The 23,620-nt window shown below is 42.3% G+C and overlaps 1 protein-coding gene across 1 annotated transcript in view; it reads right to left on the reverse strand.

Moving 5' to 3' along the window:
* Positions 1-3,586: 3,586 nt before the first annotated feature.
* Positions 3,587-23,620, reverse strand: part of PLEK (pleckstrin) — a 33,669-nt gene continuing 13,635 nt past the window's right edge. The window contains exons 2-9 of the mRNA XM_003922674.4: positions 20,998-21,153; positions 20,577-20,758; positions 18,382-18,473; positions 14,539-14,723; positions 12,769-12,873; positions 8,039-8,122; positions 7,092-7,161; positions 3,587-5,617 (exon numbers count right to left, since the gene is read on the reverse strand). Of these exons, the coding sequence (XP_003922723.1) occupies positions 5,481-5,617; positions 7,092-7,161; positions 8,039-8,122; positions 12,769-12,873; positions 14,539-14,723; positions 18,382-18,473; positions 20,577-20,758; positions 20,998-21,153 (1,011 nt within the window). The 3' untranslated portion in view covers positions 3,587-5,480. The remainder of the gene's footprint in view (positions 5,618-7,091; positions 7,162-8,038; positions 8,123-12,768; positions 12,874-14,538; positions 14,724-18,381; positions 18,474-20,576; positions 20,759-20,997; positions 21,154-23,620) is intronic.

Below are 23,620 nucleotides of genomic sequence, written 5' to 3' on the forward strand. Positions count from 1 at the left end.
ATAGATAGTAGAGAAATTCTGTAGCAGTGGGTCTATCATGGAAGTGGGGGAAAGTACAGTGAATAGCAGGGAGGGCTAAGCCTTCAAGAAAAAAGAAGAATGAAAGAAACAGAGAGCTGGAGCAGAGAATGTTCTGGGCCATGGGGTTGCATAGGCAAGACAAGGTTGCAAAAGCTGATAATCCTCCAAGGACCATAGAGAGGCCAGTATGTCTGGAGTGAAAGGAGAGCAGAGGGGAAATCCTTCTGGAAAGGGAAGTCAGGGCCAGTTTGTGAAGGGCCTTAAATGCCAGGCTGTTGCATCAGTGTCTGAATGGCAAACAGTGGAGAGTCAAGCAATTTATTGGTAGTTTTAAACTTTAATTTTGGTAAAAATTACCAATGTGTTTTTGTTTGTTTGTTTGTTTGTTTTTAAAGCAGCAGTGCAAGTATATAGACCCAACCGCCTGCATGGGAAATTGGAATCCCTAAAGTTGGGCCTCAGGCATATGTTCCATGAAAAAATTCCCCTGGCAATTGTGACATAAACCAAAAGTTGCAAGCCACGGCTAGAGTGTAGATTGCCACTAGTGCCTTCTACAGCAGAGGGGGCAGAGGAAAGGAAATGAGAACTTGCTAAGTGACTTACAAGTGACTTACAGGTATTATTTCACTTAGTCTTAACAACAACACTATCAGAATAATATTACTTTTATTTTAGAGACAAAGAAGCTGATACTCAAAAGATGTCACGAATGCAATAGAACCAGGGATTCAGTCTCAGGCTCAGGCTCCAAGACCGCTGCGCTTCCCACTCTGTCACTTGGCCTCCCATGAACAGCCCAGTGCATTTTCCCCTTGAAATTTACTGAAGCTCAAATTAAGTCGCAAATGTGGTGTTAAAAAACTCCCCTCTCCTCACATCCTCTTTTCTCTCCCTCAGTAACAGCTAAATTTTACCTTCCCTTTACCCAGAAACTGAGCCAAAACCACTGAGGGCTATAATTTCACACTAAATTTATTTTTTTTAAGCAGCTAAATAAACTTCCTCATAACTTTGTTTCTCTTTCTTCTACCCTTTCCTCTGTGACATTTCCCAGTACACCCTGCAGTTCTGAAATTCCTTATTCAGAACGGATCACTCAATGAAATCTGAAATATTAAGGAATTACTTTGGTGATTTTCTTTTTACCCTAAGGCTGATGAGGACTGTGTATCAGGCTTCACACAACATCCAAAAGAAATGATGTTGACACGCTGTTTAGCTTGCTACAAACAAACTCGAAGAGACTGGGGTTTTGTTTGTCTGTTTGTTTTTTAGTGACAGGGTCTAACTATGTCTGAGAGGGTCTAAGCTTGATTTCTTGGCCAAAGAGATTCAGACATAAACTATGTTGCACAAGCTGGAGTGCAGTGTCTATTCATAGGCATGATGGTTACGTACTACAGCCTTGAACTTCTGGTCTCAAGGGATCCATCTATCTCAGCCTCTCAAGTAGCTGACAAGCATATACCACCTCATCTGGCTCACTGCTGCTATTTTAACCCAAGCAAGTTCCTCATTCTGCTTTTCTAAACCATTCTCTGTGGGTAGAATTTTAGCCACTGTACGTGTATGCGTGTATGTTTCTGTGTGTATCTACAAGAGACACTTAATATCTCTCCTTAACTCAGTACTGTATTTTCAACCATGTGTAAGATTCTCACCTTACATTCCTACTTCTATTTTTCCCAAAGGATGTTAAATTTTTCAGATTGAATTCTTTATTTTTCTCACTGTGGGAAGTAGAAAAGTTCCTCTTCAAAGTTTTCTTTCTTGTTAAAGAATAATAATAAATGTTAGAAACAATAGTCTATTTTAAAGGCTAACTTTCTTCAAAGCCTTGTTTTTTTACTAGTGACTCTTTGTTAAGCCTTATCCTATGTAGCTGTTAGATATAAAGGAATAGGTACATTCTATGTCCTTGTGCTTTAAACAAGATATTTGTGTTAGACATGCTCACAGGCATGTAGCACATTCTGTGTCCTTGTACTTTAACCAAGATATCTGTGCTAGATGTGCTCACAGACCTGTCCCAGCTCACAGCCTATACCCCTTCCTTATTTGGACTTCCTTTTTGTTCTCCATTGCTTTTACCTGTTTAGAAAAGTTTTAAGTTGTTAGCCATCAGGTCTTAGTTTAGATTGTAAGGTCTGGCTCCAACCAACGGAGATCAGACACAGTAGTAAGGACAACCCAAAAGGATAAAGGATAGGTATGTCTGCTTTTCCTTTTTTCATTGTACTCTTGTAATCAAGATTTTGTAAATTAAAAATCAGTGATACAGACGGTCCATATATTTTGGCAAGATGACTAACAGGAACACTGTTTCTGCAGAAACTAAAATTGCCTTGCTGAGAGTTTCTTTGTCTCAGTGCTGATTTTTCTTTGTGGCACCAAGCATCTGTTCCAAAGGTGAGTTATTATCAGTCACATGATACAAAAGATATTTTCCTCTCTTACACATACTTTGTTAATTGCTCCACAGTTGATTATAATTTGTTTTCTTTCTTCTTTAAACTGGAATCCTGAGTAAATGCTAACCACCCTTTCTTTTCTTTCTTTCTTTCTTTTTTTTTTTTTTTTTTTTTTTTTTTTTTTTTTTGAGATGGAGTCTCGCTCTGTCACCCAGGCTGGAGTGCAATGGCACAATCTCAGTTTACCGCAACTTCTAACTCCCAGGTTCAAGCCTCAGCCTCCTGAGTAGCTGGGATTAGAGGCAAACAACACTACACCCAGCTAATTTTGCATTTTTAGTAGAGACAGGATTTAGCCATGTTGGTCAGGCTGGTCTCGAACTCCTGACCTTGTGATCCTCCCACCTCAGCCTCCCAAAGTGTTGGGATTATAGGCATGAGCCACTATGGCCAGCCTCTAACCACCCTTTCTTTTCAGTTTTAAGTGTTCTTCAAATGCAATTGGCAGTTTGTGTATGCCTTCCTCCACATCACTGGGGGACAAGTGACAAGTCTGTCACTCTGAGGTTCAGACCCATGTGGATTATCCTAGTACTATGTCTGAGAGGGTCTAAGCTTGATTTCTTAGCCAAAGAGATTCAGACATAAACATCTATACCTATCCTTTAAATATCCACTTTGACAAGTGACACTTTCATTCTACCAGGAAGAGTCAATTGTCCATGTTAGGAAGCCTTGATGATACTCTGAATACTCATCAGGCCACTGTGTACAAACATGCAAACTGTGTAATGCAAGCCCCAGGGGACAACAGTTACCTAGACTACAATGTGAATATTGCCCTCTGGACTTCTGCAGTGCACATTCTGCTCAACCACACCTGGTAGCCCTTCAGTAGGAATCTTCTTTTCCCCTAACATTAATAGTTTTTATTTCTTTAGTGGATTCTTTTTCTTTCCTAACTACTGTAATCAAGATCTTATATATTAAAAGTCAGTGATACAGACTGTCCATATATTTTCCTATTTCTTAAGCCTACTTTCTTAAGAAAGTAAAGATACGCTTTTCCTATATTTTTGTGATCTCTTAGAATAGATTTTATTTTTTTAAAAAAATAAAGCTATTGAGATGATGAAAAATAAAAGGTAGTGTTATCCTCAGAAAATAAAAGTAAGCTGTAAGAAAGAAGACTTATTTCTTTGTTTCGTTTTGTTTTAGTAGAGACAGGGTTTCACCATGTTGGCCAGGCTGATCTCGAACTCCTGACCTCAAGTGATCCACCCGTCTCAACCTCTCAAAGTGCTGGGATTACAGGCTTGAGCCACCGTGCCAAGCCAGAAGGGAGAGTTTTCAGTGGGAGGCAAAACAGAGTCATCACACCAAAAATGCATTAAACACAGTCATATATTTATTTCAAAACATTACGTTGACTTTCTTTTAATAAATATTTTAACACTGAGTGTAGAAAAACTTGTGCATATTCTATAAAGACAAGTTATTAAAAAATCAAAGAAAAAGTTCTTTACCTCTATGCTGTTGATAAAAAAAATCTGGGAGTAGGAATAGCCTCAGGCATGTTACAGGGGAATTGAAGGAGGGCAAAAGAGGAATTGATAAAATCCGGAAAAGTGTTCTACTCTCCTTCCTGGGGCCTTAAAATTAAAACTCTGGAATGGAAAAATATGTTTCCACATACATATCTGGTTCAAGAGATGCTGTCTTTCTCAATTTTGGAAAAGAATCACTAGTTAGTGGTCAGGGTCAAAAATTGCAAACGAGTTCCCAATTTCCATCTAGGTTAGCTCACTCTGGTTACTCATAGGATCATGACACCCTCAGAACTCAAGCAGGAACTGCTACTGCTTGTGCTTAAAGCTCAGGCACAAACATAATATCATTAGCTGGAGAACTGAAGGTGCTGCGTGATGTTAACAGCTCCCCTCAGAAGTTCTGTGTGGCTCTGAGTCCTCTCAGTGCAGTTGTGACATTAACCCCTCCCAGCAAGTGGAAGGGCCGGTAGTTTAGCACCTCCACTTCCTGCAGCTGTGGCGAGACACACTCACCAGACAGTTGCCCAGGACACTCACCCATGGGGGGGGAACCCATCTGGCCACTTTTTTTTTTTCTGTAAACCTCAAATGAAACAGAATCTCACAGATGTGGAGGTCCCCTCCTAATTGCAATAAATGTTAGAAAAATGCTCCAGAAAGGAACAAAAGGAGACCCTCTCAGATCAGCCTCAAACCAGAGTGGAATAGGGCTCCTCTGGGTGGCTTCAGGGCACAGAAAGGACCCTCAGCTACTCCTGGCCTCCCCAGGTCTCTTTCCCAGAAGACACAACTTTCCAGGCTGTGAAAAGTAATAGAAGGCAAAACCCTCAAAGCCACCACTGCTCTCGGGACATTTTTGAGTAGGATGAGGAAGACAGAGAGAGCTCTCCATCATTTGGTTACAGGACTCAAGGCAAAGAGCAAGTAGAAGATGACAAAAGAGAACAAAAGAGGTTTCTTGCTGGTACTATACTACAGATCAGCAACAGTTTCAAACAGTGTCAAAGGGAAGTGCTGGCTCAGGTTCCAGTACATTTGAAGACAGCTGAAGGCCAAGACTTAGCCAAGGAAGGACACCAGCAGAACAACTAGATACACTTTCACTTCTGCAAGTGTTAGAATCACAGGGAAGTTTTTTTTTTGTTTTTTTGTGTTTTTTTTTTTTTAATTTTTTTTTTTAGGCTAGGGGGGACCTCCAGAATCTCCTAGTTGAATTTCTTCATTTTCCAGAAGTGGCCCTGAGGCCTAGGGGAGGGTGAGCAGCCTACTGAGGCTGCACAGCTTGTTCTATCTGCATGGGGGCTACAGAGAGGGACATAGGGACTACCGGGGAACCTTGTACACCATGCAGCGAGTTACATTCAGAATCCCCTGCAGACAAAAACTTCCCACCCCTGGGCCCTTTCCTGTTGATCTGTCACAGAAATGGACAGGTCCTGGGCTGAGCTTGTCCATGGGCTTCCCTCAGGAGGGGATGAGGAGTGCAGGTGTGTCTTTACTTCCCAGTTCGGGAGGCCACCTGAATGGCTTTGATCCACTCTGTACGCTCCTTGGGGGTGGCCGCTTGCAAGAAATAGTGCACTTCATCTGCTGTGATGATCTCAAAAAGGTTCTCTTCCTCACTCTTCCTGCCTGGGGAAAAAGAAGGGAAATGGCAGCACGCACAGGAAAGACCACGTGGTCTACCCTCCTGTGCAAGCCATGAAATCTCTTTTATTAGTGTTTTAAGGAACTTATGTGGCTTGCAAACATGCAAACAACGTATGATTACAAAATAATTCATTGCATAATTCTATATATAGTATTGATATAGTAGATCCATAGTATGGTTGTCTGTGTATATACATATTTTTAAAAAAAATAGGTAAAACACTTGAGGGGAAACATTTTCTTTCATAGTTTACAGGCAAACTAAATTTTTCACCTTTGTATAGCAACAGTATTTAATGAGTAACCTTTAATAGTTTCTAATGGGTACCATTCCTCTGCTCATAATCAAAACCAAGGGTTGCTCTTGATATCTGTCTATCTACCTGTCTTTCTATCAATATAGATTTATGTTTATAATATATGTGTTTATGTATGTGTTTAAATACATACACAAAGCCAGACCTACCACCAGTACCACAAGTATAGTCTGAACTGTTTTTTATCCAGAGCTAAGTCAGAGCTCTGCTGAAGACTAAAAGGCAATAACCTGGCCAACACTCTGATGAGACTTAAAACATCGCAAACCAAATAAAGAATGAACCATGCGTCCTGCCCTAAAACCAAAGTACAATTCTAGGTGGTGGGGTGGAGGTGGGCAAATTCAGGCATAGTAAAACTCTAGGCACTTGCAGTTCATATGTTCTCCTGTCAGCCTTGATCATACTACAAACCAAAAATGGCAGGACAAAACCAGGGTTTGGGATGTCAAAACCACATCTCCCCAGTGACGACATTTGTCCTCAGCACCTGAGAAAGTTGAACTACACCCACATGGTTATTCCATGTACTAAATCACAGCCTTGTGGTCTGGGGTCCTCTAGTGCAACCCCCTCATTGCTATTCTTCTAAGCCATTGTGAAGTGGAATTTTCCTGGCATTATTTATGGACTTGCTCAAGGCATCCACAAAAGCCATCCAACTCCCCAAGGCCTGGAAAGCCTGGAGAGCAGCTGGCGGACAAAAAATAACTCTTGGTTTCTCCAAGGTTTTCAGACAGTAAATTCATTCCTGCGGGTTTTTTTTTTTCTTTCTTTCTTTTTGTAAGATAGAGTATTGTTCTGTCACTCAGGCTGGAGTGCAGTGGCACAAACTTGGCTCACTGCAACCTGCCAAATTCAAGCAATTCACAGGCACATGGCACCACGCCCAGTTAATTTTTGTATTTTTAGTAGAGATGGGGTTTCACTATGTTGGCCAGGCTACTCTCGAACTCCTGACCACAAGTGATCTGCCCACCTTGTCCTCTCAACATGCTGAGATTACAGACATGAGCCACCATGCCTGACCTATTACTGCTTATCCTGATGGATTGATTGATTAATGTTGACCCAGGAGATCTAGGCATGGGAGGGGAGTCTGAGCACACACACCTCTCTCACACAGAAATTCATCTTACCATCTGAGTTACTCTCTACTGAAGTCACCACACAGCCTCTCAAATGAATTGCTCCCAGGGGATCTTCTCCCTAAAGAAGAAAGGAGTTGTTCATTATATTTTCAAAAATACAGCATATACATAGACCTCATCCTGTTGGTGAAAAAGCCAGATTCACTCTTGCATAGATCAGGGCCCCCAAAATAAGTAAGAGCAGAAGGAGATTAAAGAAAACTCTTTCCAGATCCAGGGTTCTTCCAGATCCTCCACACCCAGCTTCAGTGGGGCCAGGAGGCTGGATGAGAAAATGCAAGTCAATCTGGACTTCAGTCTGAAGAAAAGCAGCAGGGGAGGTGGACAGGCTCAGGTCACCATATTCCACTAGAGAAGAGCTACGTGTTTCCAGAGCTCTTTGGTCCCATGCACCTGATGCAGCAATATAACCATCAAGGGGGAGTCAAAGAGCCCAGTGCTGCAAGCAGAAGCTGAGCACCCAACCCAGAGTTGTCTTCACGCTTTAAGGGTGGTTCCTTTTATGGTGGAAAAAGCCCTCATTGACAATTAACAGCCCAAATTGCTGGACTTAAACAATGCCCTCATCCAACTTGACCTAGATGAGGAATTATCACCTTTATGCATAATTAAACCATGGACTGATTGAATTCCCCTGAAAATATCAGATTAGGGAAAACAAACAAAAAAAAATATGCTGAGTTGACCAAATAAATTATAATATAGTGAGATTTTGTTCCATCCCTAAGCTTATGCTGACCTCAGAGGCCCAAGATCTCAGAGCTTTGAATTGAAAGGGGATAGAAAAAGGTAGAGGAGAATGGGAGGAAAAAAAAAATGGGCCAGTGAAGAGAAAAAGTGGATATCAACAGAGCAGAGAAGAGGAATGGGAAGCCCAGATTATAAATGCAGTGGTTTTATTTATTTGAATGGGTTTATCAACCACAGGATCTCACCCCAGCAGGGTCATAGTAGTGCAGGTAGGCAGGGTCTTCTCTCAGGATGAACTTCCTCACTTTCCAGTTTTTCCTCCTATGCCCCTATATCCAAGATCACCATTAAAAGAAAGGAATGATGAGTTTCCAGCATCACTCAATACATACAATACCTACAGAGTAAGTCTTGCTGAATTGAGAAAAAAAGAAAAATTGAAATACTAACTCCAGGATAACAATATCCCAGCCTAGGTCTTTGTCAGGGAGATAGCACTAAAGCCAATTAATGATTTGGATGTTATTAGATGAAACAGGTGGATTAAATTATTTCTAATTATTGTCTTCCAGCTGTAGTGTGATATAAGGCAGTACTAAGTATGATGTACTACGCTGGGTAATGTAGGGGGAATAAGGAGGCTTAAGATACCCTGATCTTTAAAGAGTTTGTGACCTATGTTGAAATATAAAGTAGCAAATGCTTAAGTCAAATAATTGGTTTAGATAATGGATTTCAACGGCATTAAATGAAGAATATGTAATTGTTGGCTTTGGATATCAAAGAAAGCCTCATAAAGACCTGCTCTTATCCCTACAGGACACAGGATTTAGATGGGCAAGACAAAGGTGGGCGGGAGGACAACTGACAACACAAGAGCAGAAGTGGGAATGCAAGAGACATAGTCAGGTGTTGATGAATAAGACCAGTCTGCTTAGAATGTAGGGTTTGTGAAGAGTGGCAGAGGCAAGGTGGGAAAGTGGACAGGGGTTTAATAGAAATAAAAGGCAGGGTTTGTTGTTGGTGGCTTTTGAGTAAGAAGTGAAAGGATTACAATCACATTTTAAGAAGATTAATATGGTGACAAAGTGCAGGATGGACCAACCAGCTAGATTAAAAGAAAGCCAGGGAAAAGATGATAAGTAAAAAGGAATTTATTAGGGAAGGATTACAATAATCCAGGCATAAAATTATTAGAAACTAAATCTTAGATAGCAGCAGTGGGAATGAAATTGTGTGTTGCTGTAACAGACATGAGGAAGAAGGAAGAAGAGGAAGGAGGAGGAGGAGGAGGAAAGGAAGAAAGAAAGAGGAAGGAAGAAGAAGAAAGAAGGTGATGACTTGGTCTTTCCCAATAGAATTAAACACTGACATTGTCTAGACTTTTTTGGTCTAGACATTGTCTAGTTTTAAGGGTGGGATTTGTGTCCTGCTTGTCTTTGTTCCCCAGCACCACAGTGACTGGCACATAGCAGCTGCTTCATATCTGTACTTGCCATGAGTTACCAAGTTATTTCCATTAGTGTATAGCAGATTTTAAAATGTCATGGTCAACCTGACCTATGATTTCCCACAGGGAATTCAAATGACTTAACTCCAGAAGCCAAAAATAATATTAGATTAAAAGATACATAGTTTCCATCTTGCCAATACAAGAAATATTATTTGTAATTTCTAAAGCACCACATATTGGCAAGCATGTATACAAATTTTCCAACATTTTTTATTGTACTTGTGCTGAAAGTAATAAAACATGTGTGGTTTTAGCAAACAGTGCCTCCTTCATAAATCCAGAGGAGTTTCAACAAAGCTTTCAGAAATGGGCCTAAGTTTTTTGGCTAAACATTTGGTGAAGAAACTCATTTCCAAAGAACTTTCTACTTCCCAAAGGATGGAGCTGGAACCCCTGTAAAGTCATATGCAAGGACAGAAAATATTTCTACCTGCTGTATCATGTCCAAAATGGCTTTTGCAAAGCATAGACTTCCAAAAGTGTACATTCCTGCTCTTCGCCTTAACTGATGTTGCCCTTCAAAATAACAACACTCAAGTTGCCCCCGCCACACCATTTCCTCTTCACTGACAGAACCTTATTTCATGCTATCTTATGCAGTTGCTGGGCAATCACCAACTTACTATGAGTCAATGGAAGAGGAAGGTAACAAGAGGATGTGAAATCAACCAATGCTGCTCAACCATCATATTCCCTTTAAGCTCTCCATGACATCACAATGTGGCATGTTGACGCATTGAATGTTAGTAGATACATGTCTGGTCATCTTTCACTTAATGAGTATTTTCGAAGGAATATTAAGAAATACATGCATGCCTCAGGTTTCCAAAAATTGTTGCTGAACTGTCAAAACCATCTACTTATATTTGACTTAATTAGCTCCACAAGTGTTCATTGCCTATTATAAATCAAGAAGGATGCTAAACTCTGCAGCAGATACAAGAGAAACATTTATAATACATTGTCCCTCTCCCTCAAGAAATCTACATGTGGTTGAAAATTAAACAAGCAAATACTTTATTCATCACCATAACAGAAAGAATTATATAAAAAGAGATCATATTGAATATAATCCAAGATCATTCATCCTAAAACTTGCTGCCAAATAGGATTATTTCTCCTGGGATGAGAAAAGTGGAAATAATAGGGTAGGGGTGATGGCCTCCAATTGGCCACAGCTACTTCTCATCTGTGCGTGGTGGACCACAGGTGTCCTTCTTCATTATAATAAGCCTTCTATGAGGTGAATCCTGGCTATCTCCCAGCAGCAGACACAGGGAGGTTTACTTTTAGAACTTTAAGAAAAAAGTTTTAAAAATTCTTAAAATTCCCTTGGGTGATTTTGATGTAAACCACAGTTACTAACCACTGAGCTAAGAGATTAGAAACATTAAGGGGAAGTGTCAATTCAAATTAAAGAGGTTTTTGCTCCCCATCCCCTGAAAAAATAAAAGTTCAGAGGAAAGAATATTACAAAAGAACAAAATTCCTGAATGCACATAGATTTCTGTTTTTTTCACATAAAAAGGAAGCTTCTAAGAAAGGCTATTTAACTTGTATATTGATAATAGAATAAATTAGCTCTTAAGAAAAAGGCTGGCTCAGTGGTTCTCACCTTAGCTGCACATCAGAATCACGTGGGAACTGTAAAAATCCAGAGACTCTGATTTAATTGGCCTTGTGTGCAGTTTTAACAGTTCCCTGGGAGATTCAAATGTGTACCAACTGAGCTAGCTAAGGCTAAATTGTACCTATCAAGGCCAGGCAAAGGAAAACACATAAGTAAGTTCAATCCTTGTCCCTACTGTATTCAAAATACACCCAGGCACCCATTACCACACACAATTTTTGGCCATCCCAGGTCTCCTACTGGGCTGCTTCACTGAGACACGACTGCAGTCCAGTCCCAATTTTACCCTTTGTTAAGCCTCATCCTTGGCTTTCCAAGAGCTCCATTCTATACTAGGGCTTGTCCAAAAAACTAATTCAAGAAATAGCTAATAAAGAGATAGAATTATGAAAAAAAAACCCAACAACATAAGAAAATTCCCTCCCAAGTTACTCTTCTTGCCTTAATGGCCACATTCCAGCACCTGCAACTGAAGAGCCAGGAACACAGGAATGTTTGGCAGAACTAACAGGAAAGCAGCAGAGGGCAAACTCTGTCCATGGGCAAATGCCCGAGCCTCCCTGGATAAGGCTGGCCATGCCCTATGCCTTTCCTTTAAGCTAACCAGTTGGTCACTCTGTATAAAAAGATATTATAATAGTCCATGAATTCTTTATAAATCCTTGCCATATATTTCTTAGGACAGTGTTCTCTTAAAACCTGATGTGAAGTTAAGTTTTCCATTCTAATGTCCCACTTCCCCCACTGAAACTCAAGATCCATACCTATACCTACTCTCAGCTAGCAACAGCCCAAAGTCCCTCTTTGTAAATGTAAATATAGGCTCTTCTCTGGTTCTTCCCTCCTTGCCCATCCCATTAATCACTAAGATGTATACTCAGGGTCCTAACATGAAGTAAGTCAAATCCCTCAGTCCCATGCAGCCTAGAGACAGTACGTGAAAATCTCCTGATGGCAACTGATTCTCCCCATTATATACCGAGCAGACAATTCACAGTGCAGCCAGGAAGGCAAGACGTTGGCCCTGTAAAGCAGGCTTGGCCTCTGTGACGCCTTGTGCTAGTATCAACTAGCTTCCCCCTGAACATTCTCATGTCTTCCTGCAACTTCTTCCACCAAGTGCTGGCCCTGGCTTCCTCAGTCATCTCAGCCCCTGTTCATTTCTTACCTGCTGGCATCATATGCCCTGGCACCTGGTAACTGACTAGAGCTCTTCAGCACTCCCCAACCCTTGCCTCCAACACTGATGGTGGCCTGTACCTGTGAACACCTGGACATTCCCTCAGGACTCTGTCTATGCCCTCAGTCTGCAATTGACTTTCACCTGCTGTTTCTGTGAACTGGCCTCCACATGCCTGGGTTTTGGTCTTGCCATGCCCTACCCACAGACTGGAATGACACTTCTTTGTCCTCAGTGGTATATGATGTTCTTCTTCTGGGTGTAGCCTGTTCCTGTTTACCCGGTTACTTTAAAAGGAGAAGGGACAGGTAAAATGGAAGTAGTTTTACCATGAGACATCTTTGTCTTTTGGATAGCATCTCTTAGACAATTTATCTCCTCTGGCCATATTTTTCTTGAAACATATTTTTTTCCCCTGTGCTATTGATAAAAAAGGCATTTTCCTACTTCTAGGGGCATCGTCTGCCTTGTCTGACTCAATCTTCCCGGCCTAAAGCCACTTCGATATCTACATAGCTATTCATCTATCTTCCATTTTGCGGGTTTCATTTTCTGCTTGCTTGACTATTAACAAAACAAACCAAATGTCATTGTATAACTTAGAAACAAAAAAAAGGGATCAGGCAAGATGAAAGCAGTAGTGGCCACTTACCTGCTTCAGCAAACATCCCTGCTTGATAATGACGCCTCTGAATTCTTCTTTCAGAATCACATCATCATCACTGGAATTCTCTTCACAGAAGAACCCACTGTCTGGCTGTTGGGAAATCAAACAGCAAGCTGACATCACCAGTCTTAGGCACTTTGCAACTTGTGCCATCTCCATCTCCCACTCCCTTCCAGCCACTAGGGCAGCCTCCTCCTTTTCCTTCCATTCCTGTGTACGTCCCAATCTGAACTTCAAAGGTCACCCTTGGTGAGCGAGTTTCTCCTCCTTTTACTTTCTTTAGGACTGTTCCTTTCTTGTTTCCACTCAAGTGTGCTCTTGTCCATATCCTTTTATTCTGGAGGGTCTCCCAAGCTGAATTCTAACTTCAGCTTCAGCTTCCTCACCAGGCACATGTGTGCCTTCAAAGCCTTCCTTCTCTTGGGATGTCATGGTCACATCCTTGAAAGCAGGGCTGCTATCACCAGCTCAACATCTGCCAGTGAGCCCCCTCTTGAAGAAAACTGAGAGCACGTGTCCAGCCTCTTCCCCTGAGGTTATGAGGTAATTAGGACTTGCTCAGCAAAAGTGGATGATGAATCAAACCAAGGAAGAGAAGCCATGGTGATGGGTATTTTTAGACTCCTGCACTGAAATGGTTATAAGCAACCAGATCAAAGGACTGAAGAAGAAAAAAAAAAAAAAAAGACTGTGGAACTTCCCCCAAAATGAAATAAAACTCTCTATGGTGCTCGCTTCATGTTTATAAGAAGAATGCTTCTCTTAAGTAGCTTCCTAACTTCCGTGCTCTGACGCAAAATAGAAACAAAACTACTAAAATCCCCCGCTAAATCCACCATTCCTGGATTTCTCACATGGCCTAAGAATAGGTTCACATTGTGTAATACAGTGTTTCCCAATCCTAGGTAAGCATACCACGAGAGTTACACAAGATGACTGCAGGAAGTGACATCGATGGACACATCGTGTATTGAGAGTCATGTATTTTAATGTACATTTGGAACAATGCACCTAACACATCACACCTGTGATTTATGGATTCCCCTCTGGAAAGAAGCTCCAGGAGGGTGGGATTTTTGCCTGTTCCTCCAGTATGCTTGTCTAGGTGGTTGTATCTCCTTGTCTATGAGAGTGCTTGCCATAGACTAGGGCCTAAGACATTTTTACAAATGAATTATTGCTTAGAATAAGATAGTTGGGAAGCCAAGGCAGGTGGATCACTTGAGGTCAGAGGCTCAAGACCACCCTGGCCAACATGGTGAAACACGATCTTTATTAAAAATACAAAAATCAGGTGGGCATGGTGGCAAATCGCTTGAACCCAGGAGGTGGAGGTTGCAGTGAGCCGAGATGGCACCACAGCACTCCAGCTTGGATGACAGAGCAAGACTCTGTCTAAAAAAATAAAAATAAAATAAAATAAAGGAAACAATACATTTTTTAAAGTCCATTTAAAATTTTTTTTCAAGTAAACAGTAGTATCCTTTCATAATAACGAATTTATTTGGACAGGGCAAGTGTTGTGGAGAGGGCAGCTGTTGAGCTGGGAAACACTGGTATAACAGAAGCTCTAAATGGGCCTGGAAGCTTCAGGTATTCCCTCGTTCTTCCCAGTTGACTTCCCTACCCCCTGCCTAACAGCCCCTGTAGGGCTGGGGCCTTTATTTTTCATATGTGTCTATGAACTGAAATCAACCTAGAATCTGCTCAGGGCAGCCTTTCTTATAGGAGGAATAGATGGGTAGCTTTTCTTACAAAGTAGTAGAAGGCATCAGCGTTGTCCAGGAAAGGGTGTTCAGCAGTTCCATCCACTGCACTCTTGGACATATCTCCAGCAGGCTGCAGGTACCCCTCATTGAGCAGTGATGAAGCAATCATAAGGCCTTCCTGGCGATTCCTAACAGACTGGTTGGATACCAGCCAATCAATGACGCAGTTACCTAGATGGGATCAGCACAGGAAAGGTTAACTCTCCTTACTAAAGAACAAGCCCTGACAATCACCCCTGAACTGACTCCAGAGCACCCACAGGTCTGACTTGTCTTGTCTCCCCTGTTATTTCAAACAAAATCAATGGGATAGAAACCCAGTTTAAAAAAACAAAAACAAAAACAAAAACTATGCAAAGGGTTTTTAAGACCAACCACATGCTGCTTAAGAAGCAACATATGGCCAGGCGTGGTTGCACACCTCTTGTCCCAGCTACTCTGGAAGCTGAGGCAGCAGGATCACTTGAGCCCAGGAGTTCAAGACCAGCCTGAGCAACATAGCAAGATTCCATCTCAAAAAATAATAACTTTAAAAATTAAAAAATAAAGTTGTTATCTTAAAAAAAGAAAAAAAGCAACACACGCATCAAAGAAATTGGTTTTACTAACCCATTCACTTATCCCATTAATGAACAAACATTTACTGAGCACCTACTGGATGCTGGGTGATCTGCGGGGTGTTGGAGAAATTCCCTCAGGGACTGTAAAAGGGCACGATGATTGTAATAAGTAAGTCTTGTAACAAGTGCCCTGCTATGTAAGTCAATTTCGAGACCACTGGGTCAAATCTGAAGGTGTGAAAGAGGTGGAGGAGGTGAGGGAAGGGGGCTGTGTGTGCAGAATCAGGAAAAGATTCATAGAGGAAATGGCACTGCGCAGAGGCTTAACACATGAGTAGGTGTTTGCCAAGCATGTGAGGCAGGATGCAGAGGAACCAGCACAGGCTGAGGGGGCAGCAGTGTGAACAGACGCACACAGGCATAAAGCAACCCCATGGGGCAGGGAAGGAGTTGGTGAAGAGAAGACAAAAGGAAACAAGAGGAGGAGGAAGGTGAAGGGTGGGTGGGGAGAACTTTGATGGCACAGTAAGAAATTTGGCAATGGGAAATCATTGCAAATTTTTAAACAGGAAGTAACGTGATGAATATATGTCCTAAATTAAAATTTGATGACATCACCTGCACTAATTGTCATGCCTTTGCAGAGTCTAGCAGGGACCTTGAGAAGTCATTTAAGCATGCTTCCGCCTCAAGAGATGATTGCAAAGAGAAGAAAATGAAATTGACCCCTACATTGGATTATTAGCTGGTTACAAGAAAGTTTTGTATTAAAAACAGCATGTTTGTTCTTACAACAAAAAAATGATAAATGTTTGAGGTGATGGATACCCTAATTACCATGATTTGATCATTGAACAGTATATATATATATCAGAACATTAACTGTGCCCCGTAACTATGTACATTATGTGTCAATTTAAAAAAATAATAAAAATAAAAAGCAGTGTGTTCCTTACATATGTAGCCAAGAAGGGAGTCGACACAGCAGCCTGCCTGTCCTGTGTTATTCAGGCAAAAGCAGTAGGGATGCCGCCCTCAAAACAGGAGTGACAGAAATTGAGTAACAAGCCTTCCGTGAATTTCATATACGAAAGGCTTGTGCTCACGTTTCTTTCTCCACAAGGATAAACTAATTGACACTGCATTTCTTCTTTTTGTCCTCATAGTAACCTTGTCAAAGAGGTAAGGTAGTAATTGTAGTCCTCATTTTAAGGATGAAAAAATTAAGGCTAAGGGAATTTGAGTGACCTTAAGCCAAAGTTACAACTACTCTGGGTTGTCACTTGTAAGTGTTCTAACCCTTGCATCCATGCTCACTCAGTGAGGCATACTGAAGCTTGAAAGACAAGTATGGTCTAATCTCCCAGTCATCGGAAATTTAAGGTCCTCCATCATGTGTCAGCACTGCTGGGTCCCAGTCTCTGCTGCAGCCTTCATCTCCCAGCTGAGGCCACTTGACTCCTCCATGAAGTCTCCACCATAGAAATCTCTAGAATCCACCATCACCTTCAGCAAGAAGGATTTAAGAGGTACTAGCCCACCTGTAATCTGAGATTACAGGACACGCTGAGAGGCCAAGGTGGACAGCTCACCTGAGTTCAAGAGTTTGAGACTAGCCTGGCCAACATGGTGAAACCCCATCTCTACTAAAACTACAAAAATTAGCCAGGGGTTCTGGCTCATGTCTGTAATCCCAGCTACTCAGGAGGCTGAGGCACAGGAACCACTTGAACCCAGGTGGCGGAGGTTGCAGTGAGCCAAGATTGCGCCACTGCACTCCAGCATGAGCAACAAAAGCGAAACTCTGTCTCAAAAAAAAGGGGGGGTGCGGAGAAGAAAAAGTACCACCCCAATACTCTGGGACTCAGTAACACATTACACAGAAATCAGTCTGACCTGGATCTTGTGCTCAAGTCTACCTTGAAACCCCTTCCTCTTCCCTTTGCTTGAGGCTGTTGCAGTGACCTCAGTCCTGCTAGAGTTAGGTTGTCAGTTTCTCATACCACCACCCACAGCCTAGTGTCTTGATCCCAAATCTCACCCCTGCTTTGTCTGATGCTCATGGGCGGCTGCCTTGACTCTTTGAGGCTCATTCCCACAGGGGACTACCTCATCGCCACTGATCATAGCCATAGCCTTTTCCCCTTAGCCTTGCCAATCCTGACCCAGATCGATTTCACAGATTATCTGTTGACAGCACAAGGTCTTATATTCCACATCTGTTGTATTATCTCAGAGTTTTCTTCCTTTGTTCTCTCTTGTCACCATAAGAAGGCCATGGCGTGCATCTGACAAACTTAGTACTAAATTGTACATCCCATTTTGTTCCTCCTGATGAGCCATCTGCCCTACCAGACTGGTCAGTTTCTTTTTCTAGATGCATATTCTGTGCATGTCTGCCCCATAACTTTGACCTCACCATCCTCTGCCCATCCTCTGTCCTACCTCCTCATCAAAAATCCTCCCCATAAATACTTAATGAAATTCTACCCATCTTTCAGGGTCAAATCTAGGTACCACCTCCTATTCACCCCATCAACCCCGAGCTCTTTCTCTTTTCTGGACCCCTGGAATTGGTTGTACAGACATGTGACCCTTAAAACACAATAATCACTTGAGCTTGCACCATATGTGTGCCAGGCACTGCTCTACACACATAATGGCAAGCCTGTGAAGTAGGTACACTGTGATTATCCCCACTTTATAGACAGAGCAAGTAAAGCAAAGAGAGGCTAAGTTATTGATACAAGGTTTTATAGCTAGTAAGTTGCAGAGCCAGGATTTGAACCAAGGTAGTCTGGCTCTAAAGAACATGTTTTTAACTACTGCACCATGCTACCTAAACTCATAACACTCAATACCTGACCCTGTGCAGCTCTGATATCCCTAATATTGTCATTTAAATCTTACATTATATGCCTTGATGCCTGTTTATTGTAGTAAGGGTTGCATCTTATCCAATTCTGTGTCTATTTCTAGCAACTCTCAACATAATGCCATTTATTGAGAAAAAAAAAATCCTTTGATTGGACCGTTAACTTGAACCAGTGTTAACTTGAACAAACAGGGCTTGAACAAAAATGTTAGCTTGAACAACAAAGTTCTTTCTATTTTTACTCTGCAGAAGCTCCATTCTCAGGCTCACCAGGCTGCATTCTGGGACCCTTTCCAACCCCCACACTTTACACCCCCACCTCACACATGAAGCTGAAGGAGGACTCCATATCGCCTTCCCAGTTGCCCTATTTCAGGCCCGCAAGTGCTTTTACCTGTGAAGCAGTGATTAAAAATCTTCTTGTCCTTCTCTAGGTTCAGTTCTTTTATTCCTTTTTCAGTGTCTTTCATGGACAAATATAAGGCACTGCACAGAAATTAAAAAAAAAAAACAGTTGGATGAGTGGGGAACATTTCAGAATGGTAAGTTCTCTCTGGGAGTTGTCACCTTGAAGAGCCTGGGTACCACCTCCTACTCACCCCATCATCCCCTGAGCTCTTTGTCTTTTCTGAAACCCTGGAATTGGTTGTACAGACATGTGACCCCTTAAAACACAATAACCACTTGAGCTTGCACCATATAGCACTTAGTGTGTGTCAGGCACTGCTCTACACACATGATGGCAAGCCTGTGAAGTAGGTGCACTGTGTCCCCATTTTATAGACAGAGAAAGCGAAGCACAGAGAGGCTAAGTTATTGACCCAAGATTTTATAGCTAGTAAGTTGCAGAGCCAGGATGGTGCCTGGGATAGAAATATTCAGGAAGGAAGAAACTTCATTCCCAACCTCTGTCAGAAGTTAGATTTACCTGTTGGCCTCTAACCAACTTTAGGCTACAACTATCATCTGAAATTTTAAGCAGCTGATATCAGAGGCCATTAAACTGGGTTAGGGCATAAGTGAACAAAAGCTCCCCCACCCCAGGTATCCCCTGAGCTTAATATTCCTCCGTCAGGTCACAGGTAATGGAGGGGCAGCACTCATATCTACATAACTCTGTAGCCTGCACAGCGTTTAGCAATGCAGGAAGGTACTTAAAGTCTCCTAAATTCTCTTAAATTCATTTAGCTTTTTGTTGATTTAATTATTGGTGCCTGGGATGCAAAGTTGCCCCACTTTAGAGGTCAAAGATGAAAGGTTCTCAGGGTCCATTTTCTACACATTCTAGATCTTTCATATCCCTCAATCTTCATATCCCAATTCTTTAATACTCTTCAAGGGACCGTGCGTGGTAGACATCTTCCTTTAAGGAAGTGAATGCTTCCACTAAGCATATGTCTTATCTTTAAAATGATGAGATATAAGGCAAAATAGTAAGAAGTTTTCATTTTTGTCCCTGAAGAATGCACCAAAGATAACCTTACAAGAGAAGTTTTAAGCAACAAAACAGAAGGCCCCTTCCAGGCGGCCCGTGGCTCCCTCTAGTCCGAGCATCCTTCCCACTTAGTTCTGGCCGCCCTGGCCAAGGCTGTAGTCACTCGATGGCCCCCGTCAGCAGCTGTGGCTACATTGGGTTCCTCCTCAGAGCTCTTTGCCAAAAAGCTTTTGAGGGGAACTGCTAAGTCTCACTCAACTCAGTTCACAAACTTTGTCAAACTCCTGTGCCATGCTAAGTCATGTGTTTGTCATGCAGAAGTGAGAAGGGGTGTCTTTAGGCTCCTCTCAGTGCCTCTCCCCACCCCACCCTCCATAAAAAGAAAATTTCTGTTGGACATTTTAAGCAGCCAATATAGGATTCTTCTCAACAGGGTTGCTGCTTCAGGGAATGCTCAACAAAAAAGCAAAACTACTAAGAAGAAAGGGACTCCTAGAAATGAGTTCATATGACCAAAGATGTGAAATATTCGGGAAGGAAGAAGCCTCATTCCCAACCTCTGTCAGGAGCTAGATTTACCTGTTGACCTCTGACCACCTTTAGGCTACAACTGTCACCTGCAATTCCAAGCAGCCAACATCAGAGGCCATTAAACCAGGTCAGGGCATAAATGGTTTCCACCAGGATGGGTGTTTACCCTGGTTGGCTCTTCCTGACGGTGTGATCCATGAAATTCAACTTCAAACCTTGCTTGTTTGGATGCATAGCCCCTGCCTTTTCCTTTCTACCTAAAGATCCTCAAGATTTATTTCAAGACTGACTTATTATGGCTACTTTTTAAATGCAATCATGAGGTTTCTCTCTCTCTCTCTCTCTCTCTCTCTCTCTCTCTCTCTCTCTCTCTCCCCCCCGCCCCCCCCCACCCACCCCGCCTTGTGAGGGAATTTGTACTCCATTGGCCTCCTTGCCTCAGCTGGAAGGCCTTGGATCACTCCTTCAGATCCAGGTAAACATCTTAGTACACTAAGCGCCAAGCTTGACTTGGCAGAGTGGATACAACGTCAGAGGTGGCCGAAGCAAGCCTTAGAGCAGGATCTGCTGTGTTTGTGTCTATCAGAAGGAAGGGGTAAAGAGAAGTAAACACAGAAAATCACCCTAAGTCAATGGTTTCTGGCAGTCGAATGGACCTCCTGGTAGATTTCCTGGCAAACTTCTGGCCTCCTTCAATGCATTTAATGGCCTTCTTGATATCCCGAACCCAGGCATCTCTCTCTTCCAGGAAGGCTGCCTGGAAGAAGTGGTCTTGCTGTTTGGTTGTAGTGATCTTAAACACAAACTGAAAATCAAGACACATCCCATTAGGAAAGACTTATTTCAAGGGGCTGAGGCCCCTCATGAAGCAGAGGCCATCGGCCTAAACCTGTTCTGGCCAAGAGACACCCAAATACCAGGGTTGGCTGTGGGTAGCGGTGAGAGGGACAAGCCCGAGGAGCACCACCCACATTGAGGGTGATGCTTGCACCAGAAGGTGAGTGCCTGACCAGGGGCTCACAGCAAATCATGATGTCAACTCACCATCCTTTTGCCAAAGTCCTGACAAGGGCTAGTCAGAATGCTCCCTTTCAGTGGGATCATTCCTTTGGGACTGTTGTCACTTTTCTTCTTGTAGAATTCAATTCCATCTTCTAACAATACAACCCACATGGGTTTCCAGGTATTGAACATGCTCCCCTAAAATGACAACGAAAAGAGCTGAGATGGGCAGGGCTCTTCGCAAACTGTGTTTTCTTCCTAATAGGAAAGATCCTATATTTACTTGCAGTTGGCTTTAAAAATGTTTTGTGACATCATCTTTGTTCCTTCAACCTAAGTCCTCTCAAATCAGTGACTTCTTGGGGAGTCATTCTCATTTCTACCCCTGGCTCTTTACTCAAGCTGACCCCACTCTCTGGAACACTCTTTCCCAACTCTGCCCTCTTCTCTTTCTCCCTTTGCCTAACCTTTCCCCATCCTTGAAGGCTCATCTTGCCCACCTCATGGATGAGGCTTCCCAAACTGCACAGACCCACCCTGATCTCAGGGGCCCCTCCCACTTTTCTCACTGATTATGCCACACATCCCGGAACTTTGTCATGTATTTCCTCATATAGTTCTTTAATTGTCTTCAGTATAGTTATCTTTCCTTCTCCATGGCAATTACATCATCAGGTACTTTCCTTGGCTCATCATACTGAGCACACAGGGGATGTTTATTAAAATAATAGAAAAGAAGATCATTTCCCAAACTGCCAAGTGCTAGCAGCTGTCACACCTCATTGAGAAGAGCAACCAATCCTTCTTACTGTCTACTTCATCCCCACCCAAACCCTTTCCTGCTATAATTTCCCCTGCACCTCCCTTTTCATGCCTGGTTCACATCACCAAGAACCACAAAGGATACACCTCAAAGAAACATTCTCACCCCTGCTATGTGTGAGAACTGCCGGCAGATCTTGCTTCTGAAACTACATCTTACACATATCTTACAGTTTTTTTTTTTTTTTGAGGTCTTCATTTATTTTTACATGTTTAACTGACTATTTTGAGGAGAAAAAATATAAAAATGATAATTATTGGTGTTTGGTTGGGTTTTTATTTTTAAGGGTTTTAGAACAGGTGAGTCAGAATTGGAGAAAGAAATAAATATCCTAAAGTCAAAATGTAGAAAGTTCTTTTCCTAGTGCTTTCCAAAATATGGTCTGCAAACCAATTAATCTGACTCACTGAAGATGGGTATAAATAAAAGCTGGTTTTACCCCAAATTTGCCTTCACTTATAAGTTTTAGTAACACTGCTGAGATGGCTGGCTGAATCTTCGATGATATAGCTCAAGTGTTCTCTCTCTCTCTCTTTTTTTTTTTTTAGACAGGGCCTCTCTCTGCCACCCTGGCTGGAGTGCAATGGCATGATCTTGGCTCACTGCAACCTCCGCCTCTTGGGTTCAAGCAATTCTCCCACCTCAGCCTCCCAGGTAGCTGGGGTTACAGGTGCACATAACCACACCCAGCTAATTTTTGTGCTTTTTTTTTCCAGTAGAGACAGGGTTTCACAATGTTGGCTAGGTTGTTGAACTCCTGACCTCAAGTGCCTCAGCCTCCCAGACTGCTGGGATTACAGGTGTGAGCCACCACACCCAGCCAGCTCTATTGCTTCCTTAGTTCCCACACTTGGGCAAGCCACTTACCCTTGCTAAGGCTCAGTTCCCAGCACTAAAATGACAAGAATGACTACCTTAGAGATTCCTGGTACATATGAAGTGAAATAATTTGGATAAGACTTTGTAAGTTTGAATGTGCTCTACAAACAAGAGGTTATATTATTAAATATCTCGAGAGATGGTCATGTATGAATGTCTTCCATGCTTTGAGTTTCCAACATAGTAAACAGCTGCTCCTTCATCCTCTTTATTCTTGGAAAATGATAATGAACTGGTATCACTATCGTCCCAATGAGGGAAGAGTCAAAAGTATTTAGCTGGGCTGGGCGCGGTGGCTCATGCCTGTAATCCCAACACTTTGGGAGGCCGAGGTGGGTGGATCACGAGGTCAAGAGATCGAGACCATCCTGGTCAACATGGTGAAACCCTGCCTCTACTAGAAATACAAAAAATTATCTGGGCATGGTGCCACGTGCCTGTAATCCCATCTACTCAGGAGGCTGAGACAGGAGAATTGCCTGAACCCAGGAGGTGGAGGTTGCGGTGAGCCGAGATCGCGCCATTGCACTCCAGCCTGGGTAACATGAGCAAAATTTCATCTCAAAAAAAAAAAAAAAGTATTTAGCCAGTTGCCATTTGGAGTAATGAATGGGAAAGCTGAGGGCTCTGAGGCGCTGTATGAATGTATTTGTGAGAAACCACACCTCCCTTTGGTTTCTCTTCAGGTAGAATGAGGTTTGGGGTTGGAAAGAATCTGGCCTGCCTCATACTTGCCAGCCTCCTCCATTGTTGGATAACATGTCATACAATGATGCTTGAAGTATTTAAGATGCCTGAATGTATGCTATGATTTGGGGTCAAACCTTGAACTTACATTTGAGCCTCATGTCAACCACTTATTAGTTGTATATGTCTTTGGGTAAAATATTTAATTTCCTGAGCCACAGTTTTTTATTTTATTTTATTTTATTTTTTATGAGACAAAGTCTTGCTCTGTCACCC

This window comes from Saimiri boliviensis, chromosome 1, assembly GCF_048565385.1.
Source record: "Saimiri boliviensis isolate mSaiBol1 chromosome 1, mSaiBol1.pri, whole genome shotgun sequence".
Lineage (NCBI taxonomy): Eukaryota > Metazoa > Chordata > Mammalia > Primates > Cebidae > Saimiri > Saimiri boliviensis.